General features: G+C 33.2%; 1 protein-coding gene across 1 annotated transcript; it reads left to right on the top strand.

Annotated features, from left to right (window-relative positions):
• Nucleotides 1-8,059: 8,059 nt before the first annotated feature.
• LOC129233364 (codanin-1-like) lies at nucleotides 8,060-9,539 on the top strand. Its single transcript, XM_054867404.1, has 3 exons — nucleotides 8,060-8,608; nucleotides 8,696-9,200; nucleotides 9,532-9,539. The coding sequence occupies exons 1-3, from the start codon at nucleotides 8,060-8,062 to the stop codon at nucleotides 9,537-9,539; spliced, it is 1,062 nt and encodes a 353-aa protein (XP_054723379.1).
• The last annotated feature ends 530 nt before the right edge of the window (nucleotides 9,540-10,069 follow it).

The raw sequence follows: 10,069 nt of genomic DNA, 5'->3' as shown, positions 1-10,069 counted from the left end.
GGTCTCAATTCATATTCAAAATGTTCATAACAAGAACTTTATCATTTTATAGTCACAAAAATAATTTTTGACTTACAACAAAATATTACAACATGAGTATCAATTTTTTAAAACTGCCTGTATTACCAAATGCTTTAATCTTCAGTGGTATTTTTTACCCGACTAGAATAGACTACATATGGTACTACATAGCCAAACTAATACTAGATAAGTGAAGCTAAAAGCGCAGAGTAAATATTTCACCATTTCACTTTGCCCCATGTTCCCCTACTTGCAGAGCAATTTTGGTCAATGTTTGGTTTACGTTGCAGAATGTCAAGTGTTCTGCTTTGGGGCCGTCATGTCAAAAAACCCTTTTTGACATAGTTTTTGACAAAATTGTCAAAAACCTTAAATTCTTTCCAAATCCTGCCTAAGTTTGATATTGATTACAAAAAATACATTAAAAAGTTCATCATAGTTTTATAGTTTTTGATTTTAGACACTAGAATAATTTTTTGGAGTTTCAGAATTCTACAATGATGTTGAGTAAACAACCCCAAGAATTTTGATTCAACAGTCTGCTCGTCTGTAGAAAAAAAGAGAATACATGAAAGAGCTATTATAATTATAGAATAGAAAGTAATTATAAATAGCTAAAATTAAACTTAATGATTATTAATTCCTTTAATTCTCCAACATTGTAAGAAAATTGCTCATTTATCTGGTATACTTATCTTACTTTCTTCTTACTTTCAAACTAACAGCCTTAATAAAATAGACATCTTTATTTAACAGTCACTTAATTTATTTAGTCTCATTCTAAATATTTTTTTCCCCTGGAGCATGTGGTAGAAAAATACCAGTTTTGTAGCCTTTTGTATACCAAGTTTATTTCTAAGTTTAGAATAGATCAGTCCAACACTAGAGAAGATCCTCTCAATAAATACTGAACAACATGGGCTTGATATAAACGGATTATGAGTTGCACAAATTTGACAGAAATATTTGGTTTTCTTAGACCTTACTAACTTTATTGCTGCAGAGACATTCTGAACCGAGAACTAACTTCTTGGATATGACGCAGATTCAGCTTAAAAAGCTATCATTTTTTGTGTTAAGAGTTGATTTTTTACATATTTATCTACATATTTTTGCTGGAGAAGAACTCTCTTAAGATCCGCACCTTTTGATGGAAGACATTCATTTTCTTCAAAAAAAAAAAAGAGAGATTTTTTCACTTCTAGATTTACAAAAGAAAAAAATATCATTAAAAATATTTATCCTACTTATAATTAATCATTGCCTGCTAATCCGTTTAGTTGTGCTTTTACTCCAAAGAAAAAAGATATTACATAAGTAATTAGATAGAAAGATTTTTAGATAGATAAAATTACTTGTAACTAATTGTTAGTTATTAAAAAGTTTAAACAGAACCACTTTAAAAAACTGGATTTAAGTTTTAATGTTTGTAACTATATTTGGGATATACAAATTAATTTTAAAGAATTTTATTTTAATGAAATTTTTAATTTGATTTTTATTTTACTTAAATGATAAGAAAAATAACTTATGATGAAATCATGTTTCAAGATGAGGGATCTCATATGTTTATAAAAAATGTCGATAAGGGTTGTATTTGAGTTTTCGACAGATTTTTGACATGTCATGTCGAAAACCCAACTCTGGTTATTTCTTATTTTTAATGCACAAAGGTATGTATTTAACTTAAATGATAATGTAAATTCAATAGAATTTTAGAACTTTTCCTATTTGTTGAACTTGGGGGGAGGGGGAGGGGCTAAGTTAAATTTAAAAGTTCTTTAGCAAAATGTTGAAGGTTAATGAATATGTTTACTTGTCTTTCCAAATGGCTCTATATCTGTTTCTTCTCTAGTTCAAAATTCAGCTTCAAGATTGTTAGAGAAGTAAACACACTAAGCATTCACACCTCGCCTAATGCAATAAAATCATTAATTTGAAAAAAAAAAAAAAAAAAGCTCTAGTTTGGTAAAAGGATTGGTGAATGGAAAATGTTTCTGGATTTTCTACTGGGAAAATTTATAAAAATATGTCTATATATACCGTATTGCCCCGCATTAGCTGGCATGCCGCAAAATTTGGGGGTCACCAGATTTTCAATAACACTTGCCATTTTCATAATACTATAAAAAACATATGTTCAGCTTTTAAATGAATATAAGATCTATACATATCTTAGTAGTATTAATAAACAATTTAATTTTGTAAAAATATTTGATTATAATGTCGTTTGTTATTTTAGTAAGAAAAATATTGTTTAATATCGAAAAATTTTATAAAATTTAAAACCAAGCAAACATTTTAGCAGTAAGTTATTACCCCTAAACCAGTGCTAAGGAATTTACTATAGCTATTCAAAAAATAAAAATTAAACTTACCTTTATAAAAGGAACCTAAAATGTTTTTTTTTAATTATGGACAAATTGCAGTGTTGGCTTATAATCAGGGACGTGCACAGAAATTTTAGGGCCCGTCACAAATGACTTTTCCGACCCCCCCCCCCCCCCCCCCCCCCCCCCCCCCGCCATCATATTGTTTACCCTTATATTTGACCCCTAATTTTAAAAGTATTAGGCTCCATTCAAGCCCGGGCCAACAGGTGTCCCTTCTCCTCCTGTGCATGCTTCTGCTCATAATTAATTATGTTAATAATGACCAACTATAAATAACAAGCACATATTTCTGCTACACACAATGTTTTTGAAAGAAGGTTTGACCGTTGAGATTTATTTTTTTTTCATTACATTGGTTTGCTTTCTGATTGGAACTCAATAGGGAAGTTTACTTTTGTTTTGTTGCAAAATAAACCTTAAATTATCTGGCATGCCGGAAAATTAGAATTTCCCGTCACGCTGGTCAACTTCGCCTTTTTTTTCTGGCATGTCGGCTAATGCGAGGTAATATATACAGGCGGACCCTGATTTAACGAATTCATCAAGACTGAACTTTTATACATTAAATCGGGGTTATTCGTAATATCGGGGTGTGAAATGTTTTTTTCAAAAATGCACTTACATTATCTAAAACACTAAATAAACAGCTGCTCAAAAATATCCTTAATTAGAAAGTTTAATTTTTATTCAGCATTCCACGACTTATTTTACACGTTAGTTAATTTGAAATTTTAAACTACTGAGTAATGGACAATTTTCCTTGATACTTTACTCGAAATGGTTCTCTTTCGACTTCATGGAGAGAAAAAAATACTGTGTCTTTTGCAACCTGCTGCATGAGATATGTTTTTAGTTTCCAAGGCATGAAAAGCATTTGATAAAATAAGTTTTAATGGGAGTTTCACTATTGCTTTCAGCATCAGAATCACTTTTTGTTGGTTCTCACCCATCAAAAATTGGTGATTCCAAAAAAAAGTCTTTTTTTGCTTCGGACAATATAGATGTAACATTTAGAACAGGGCTTCGCAACCGGTGTGCTGCGGCACACTGGTGCGTCACGACAAGGAACCTGGGTGGCGCAGTATTTTTGTAGTTATATAAAAAAAGAAAGAGACTTGATGTATTTTAGTTTAAAGTTACGACCGAATAGCGTTTGTATCGTTCTGTAACTTCTCAATTCGCCCTGTCGATCATACCCAACAGGGGAGAGGCGGGATTTGCTGCCCCACCTCTTTTACACTTCTTGTGATCATATTACTTCCAGTTTTTTTTAAACTGATTCTAATTTCCACAAAATAAACTAATAGCACAGAATTTTTTCTAAATCTTCCGCAAACGGGAGTATTGCCCCCTCTTCCAGACAGGGATTGTAAAGTCCCATCCAGAACTTTAGCCCCAGCTTTAACTTTTGTTTTCCTTTTTTCCAGTTCTGATACTAATTTCATTTTATCGTAGTTTCTCAAAGCTCGATTCTGAGACTTAGCAAACTAGAAATTAAAACCATACACCGTTTCCTCCATCATGAAGCTCTCATGGCATAGAACTTACCAGATGAGCTGAAGTCAGCTTTGGCTAAAGTCGTGAAAATCGTGAACTCCACAAAAAATCGAGGCTTATTAGTTCTCGCCTTTTCTCCGTTGTGAAGAACTGGGGACAGATCACCACTCCCTACTTCTTCGTCCAGAGATTCACTGGCTATCATGTGGTAAGGCACTATCAAGAATTTTCGAATTGAGGGACGAGGTACGACAGTTTTTGATTTTATAAAACGAAATGTAGTACGCCAGTTTGTTGCAAGACAAATAGTGGAGAGAAGTAGATCGTTGCTCATTGGACATGTTCAAACGGACCGTCAACATGGTATGTGAAGGAAATGGCATGGAAGAAAAGGTGCTGAATGTGGTGGTAGAACATTTAGTTATATACTTCAGGACAATTCAGCACTATTTTAAGAATATTAACATGGAACAGTATGACTGGATTCGCGTTCCATTCTCTTCTTCTGTGGATGCATCAGTTAAAGACCTTTCTTTGAAGGCGCAAGAAGAATTTATGGATCTCAAGAGCCACCGTACTTTTAAACTGAGGTTGAGCGAAGTGCTTCTGAACAAATTTTGGTTGCTGGTTAAAAATGAGTATCCCACCATCTCTTGTCTTGCTATTGATGTGCTGCTACCATTTTCAACTACATATCTTTGCGAACTCAGCTTCTCAACCCTCACACTTATAAAAAAAACAGCCGGAGATCATCTCTAAAGAGCCTTATCAAGAACTTCTTGTAGCTCTTCCAGCATAGAATCGAACATCAAACGGCTTTTCTTCTCAAGGCAGGCTCAAGTGTCTCATTAGTGTCAAACGGAAGTTAAGTGCTTGGTTTTAATTTCTTGCTTGCTTCTTTCTTGAGACATTTTTTGATAAATCGTTTAACTGCAGTGTGCACTTTAATGACATGTTTGACAGAAATGCTTTAAAACAAGCATATAATTTTCTGTAAAGTCAGATATAGGTAGTTTTGTTGTTTATTATCAACTTCAATACATTCCAAATATTTCTACTTTCTAAATAAATTTAAATACACTACGTTAGTTATAATTGTTTTATTCATATGAAAAAAGTCCCCCCTCCACGTCTTTTTACCAGAGAACCATAAAAACATTTCTATTTTACCATTGCAAAATTACTTTTAGTGTGCCCCGTTGACCTAGAAATTTCTTAAGTGTGCCGCAAAGTAAAAAAAGGTTGAGAAGCACTGATTTAGAAAACAACTCAATATTTCCTATAACTCAAATAAACAAAAAAAAAAATTTTTTTTGGCTGTTAAAATAATTTATTTCGGAGTTTATTGTTTGGTAAGGGTTTTTGCCTTCATTTTTGTGGTGGAAAAAGAAAAATTCGCTAAATCGCAAAATTCGTTAAATACAGGTTCGTTAAATCAATGTCAGACTGTATAAATGTATCAATTAAAATTTTACAATTAATCTTTGACTAAAACTTTTGAGTTTTGGCTGAGACTTCAAATTTGTCTATGCTGACTAACTACTTGAAATCCGAGTTCAGGCCCTAAATACAAATACAAAAGTGACGACCAGCAACAGGCTCTGGGCCCAGCTAGACTGGTCCTAGTCAATTTACAATCCCCAGTGAAGATCAATGGCCCTCTTGAAACTATCTACTCCCGTGCTCATTACCACCTCTTCCAGTAAGCTGTTCCAAGGTTCCACTACCCGGTTATAATAATAATTTTTCCTAATATCCATGTTAGCCTGAGATTTAAATAGCTTAAAACAATGACCCCTTGTCCTGTTTTCAGTGCTAAATTTCAGCCCCGTAACATCTTACATTTTAATAAATTTAAACAACTGAATCATGTCCCCTCGGTCTCTTCTTTGCTCAAGACTACATTTTTAGCCTTCTAAGCCTGGAATGATAGTCTAAATGAGAAAGTCAATTTATTAGCATTGTCCATGTAGCCTATCATCTATCCGTTACCATTTTCAGCTGTTGATTGGTGGATTGGAGCACGTGATAATTAGCTGTCACGTGATTAACTAAGCGGGCGCTACCGGTCGAGCTTGTAGAACGTAACCTTTGTTGATGAAAGGAAAATTGTCCGTTACATGCAGCAAAATCTAGGCGCCATATCAGAAAAAGGTTGCTGGATTCTGTTGCTTATCGCCATATTTGACAAAGACATTCTTTTGATAAAACCGTTACGGATGAAGTTAAGTTACTTTATTAATGGTGTACAGTAAAAAAAAAAACATTAAACAAAAACATATTTTTTTAACGATTTCATAAACTAGTTTATAATTAAACTTAAGAACTATTCCTAAACTGTTTTTTACAGGGACTCGAGTAAAAATAGGAAGTCTGCATATGAAGCATTATAACAAAGATATGGAGAGGAGAAGCTTTTGGCACACAGTTCTCGCGTTCTCTACGCATACGAGTCAAATGAAACAAAATGAATTGATGAAAGATGAAATTAAAGTCTGATCACGAATTGATATGCACCATATCGTGCACAAACTTAAAAAGAAAAAATAACAAGTAATGTTAAAGCTGCCGGATCATGTAAAAGCACGCGAGTTCGACATATATGCTACTCAAAATTGAATATGTTGTTATTGACATCAGTGAAATTGAAAGTTTAATGTCATTTTTGATGATGAGATGTGAGAACAGAGTTTTTTACCATTTCTCATTTTAATCCTACATATGGACAAGAACGGAAAGACGTTTTAATTAGAACTATGGCTGATCTTATCTTGAACGATGTTTTATGTGGAAAAATAAATTTTAAGGATTTTTTACACTGGTTGAATTCAAATCATACCAAAGACGAAGGTATAACTTTCCCTTTTGAAAATTCGTTATTTATCCGTTATTTTGTAAATTATGTAAGAGAAAATTGTTCTTGGGTATTAAATAAAAATGTTAAAAATTGTTATCCATCAACTCCAAAAAAGTCCGCAAAAAGCGCTGCATGCGTTAAAGATAGCAAAGTGGACAACAATGTTAGCAAGCTTGATGTAAAGAAAAATGAAGAAGAATTTAAATGCCCAATTAGAAGACTCCCACCGAATGATCGTGACAATATTCATGAAGTTGGATTGCAAAAAGAAAATATTGCTCTGGCAGATAAAAACAAAAATTTGAATTTTAAGACAAGAAATGTTCAGGCTTCTTTTGGCGCCTCCGATAAAAATATTGTGACTTTGTCTCCTGGTCAAAGGACAATTGGTGGTAAAGGAAAAAAGAGAATTACTCCAACAACTATTCAAACCAGTATTAAGGCTTCACCAAGATTCTCTCAGTCCGATTTTGCCAGTCCGCCGCCTAAATTGTCAAATGATTGTTTTAAAACAACTCCTTATGTTGAAGCAGATGTAAGTTTGAAGACTGAACGGGAGATGTTAAAAATAACTAAAACCAAGCTTTCACAAGATACTACAGCAAAATTTCCAAGCAATTCAACAAAAAGTTTGCCTAACCAGTCGCCAGAAACGGAAAATTTGCAGTATGTGATACCTGATCCAGAACTGGTCACGCTCAAAGATCAGCTACTAATTTTTTCTGATATTTATAATTTGCTACTTACCCAAGCAATGGTACCAAATATTGTTGCAGAGCTATACTTTTTGTTTGAGTTGATAACGGCTAAAGTTACGGATAAAGATAAACCGCAGACAGACAATATCTTTTCTTCTATTCATAATTGTGTTTATTTTGCAGTTTCAGTTCTCCATCAACAACATCACGTACTTCTTCTATTAGACAATGCTACACTAACATTAATAAGTAAAATCACATTCTTGTGCCACTTTTCTTCTGAACTAGTTATGTTCTTGCAAACATCTTTACTCTCTATTAGTAACGATGTAAAGCCATTACCCTCAAATTATTTACCTCATTTTTTCCAAAAAGACATGTTTCAAGCAGATAATGTTGTAGATTTTGCAAGGCAGCAGCACTTGTTTAATGAACTTTTGCAGGAATGGCAAATGCAGTCATTTCATTGTGTAGACTCGAAATTCCAAGATCGATTCGCACGTAAAGTGAGGAGTCTAATAAATTCAGTTTCTTCCAGCTCAAACATGTACCATCTAGCGCTGTTTTTTGAATTTCAACTTGTCTCAAGATGTATGTGTTTAGAAATAAATGAAGGGTGTGATGAAATGCTGAATAATATTCAGAAGCATTTCCCAGGTAAATTTGAAAAACTACAAGAGCGGTTTGTGACACCATTCAGTACTGGGGAACCTAATCCTCCTCCAAAGTTTTACGGTGTGCAACATTTCTTTGTTGAATTCATTCAGCACACATCTTCCCCAGCTTTTAATCAGTACTTGACAGATGTATTCATTTCCAAAATTTTAGAACTTAACGATTTTGATCTATGCTCGTTCCCAGACTCAAAGTCCACTAAACAGATTTATACATTTCTGGTGCTTGTTTTAAGATTGCTGGGGAAATTTCTTGGATATATATATTTCTTGCCTTATAGAGAAAATACTATTTTGCCTGCTAATATAGCTAGTTATCACTCATCATTCAGAAAACACAGAGTTATCCCGATCAATACACTTAAATTGCTTAAGGTGGCCATTCAAAAACAAAGAACTATCTTGACTGTGCCCTGGATTGTTGAATTTCTGAGTATGATTGATACTGTTGCTAAAAATTTTCAAGAAGTCCAAGATATTTTTAAAATTTTATATATCATATATAGGGGGTCATCTCCCATTTGTTTGCAAAATAATAATCATTTGTTTTTACAGCTTATTGTTGGCTGGTTGCTAGATGTTTTGGGCTATAATGCAGAACTATGCAGCAAGAGTTGCTCCCTTGAGTTTTTAGAAGGGGACCAACTCAAGGGAATTGATTCAGAGCAATTAGTTGATAAACAACTAATTCATGAATGTTGTTTGTACTTAGTTGAGTTCAAAGTTCTAATATATAATTTTGTTCATGGGATTAAAACAAAAAGCCAGAAAGTAAGAAAAATTACTCCTTTAACAACAGCAAAACCTAAACATTCCTCAATTAATACACAAGAATTGGAAAGCCAGTTGGTGGAGGCATTTTCAACTTTACGGGCATCATCTCTGAAGAAAATTGTAAAAACAATCAAGTTTATTTCTAAATGCATGGTCTCAAAAGTGATTAGAAAAATAGACATAGAATTAAAAAACATAAAACTTAAGTATGCAGAAAACGTTCGCCAAAGTAAACAAGATCCTGCTCAAGCTTCCAAAAATAATCCATTTGAACAAAATCAGCAAAGTACTGGATTTATTGCAATTTCTTTGTTACAATCATTAATAACCTTCAAGTCTAGGGACTTTATTTCTAATGCTTGCTATACAGAAATAAAAACTCTTATGTCCCTTTTATTAGCAGAAGACATCAAATGTACTGGAGATGAACTTTTAGAAGCATGCTCAAAATTATCATTGCAATTGGTATGTAATAAAATTGTGGATTGGTGTGATACAAATTTAAGCATTGAAGACATCAAGTGTGATCTGAGCTCAAGTTTGAAACCCTCTTTGAAGGCTGTAGAGAATGTTGGAACAATAGATTTTAGTGTAAGCAATGTAATTAATTTTTTCAGGAGGTTAGCTGTGAGTATACTTTTGAAATCGACTGACTCTTTGCCTAAAGAAACTTTTTCAATGTTTTCTGTAGCTAGTTGTTTTGTGAAGCATAATCATATTTTAGAGTCCTCAAAAAAGTTGTTAATTTTAGTAACAATAGATGTGTTTATAGGTTTATTGACATTTTCCCCAGAACTATGCTGTGATACATTAAATGATGCTTTCATAAATTTATGGTTGGATTGCCCTAGAAACTGTCTATTGGAAAGTTCCTTTCTGTGCCAACAGCAAATCAAAATTTTACTCTCTAGTGAAGACTTTACTAATAGTTGGTGTAAATATACAGATATGATTAACAATTTAACATTGGCAGAGAGGTTTAAAATCAAGGAGTTAAAAAAGTGCTTGAAAGGTCTAAGGAAGAACAAATGGAATGGTTTAGATCTAAGCGATCTTTTTAAGTTCCTGAGCAGCATGCTAAAAGATCTTGAAGAAAAAATCGAGCATCAATCTGAATCATGAAAACTGGTCAAAGATGTGAAGTTTGTTTAGCAG

This window comes from Uloborus diversus, unplaced genomic scaffold (genome assembly GCF_026930045.1).
Source record: "Uloborus diversus isolate 005 unplaced genomic scaffold, Udiv.v.3.1 scaffold_359, whole genome shotgun sequence".
Taxonomy (NCBI): Eukaryota; Metazoa; Arthropoda; class Arachnida; order Araneae; family Uloboridae; genus Uloborus; species Uloborus diversus.
This window is presented reverse-complemented; position numbering and strand designations above follow the sequence as displayed.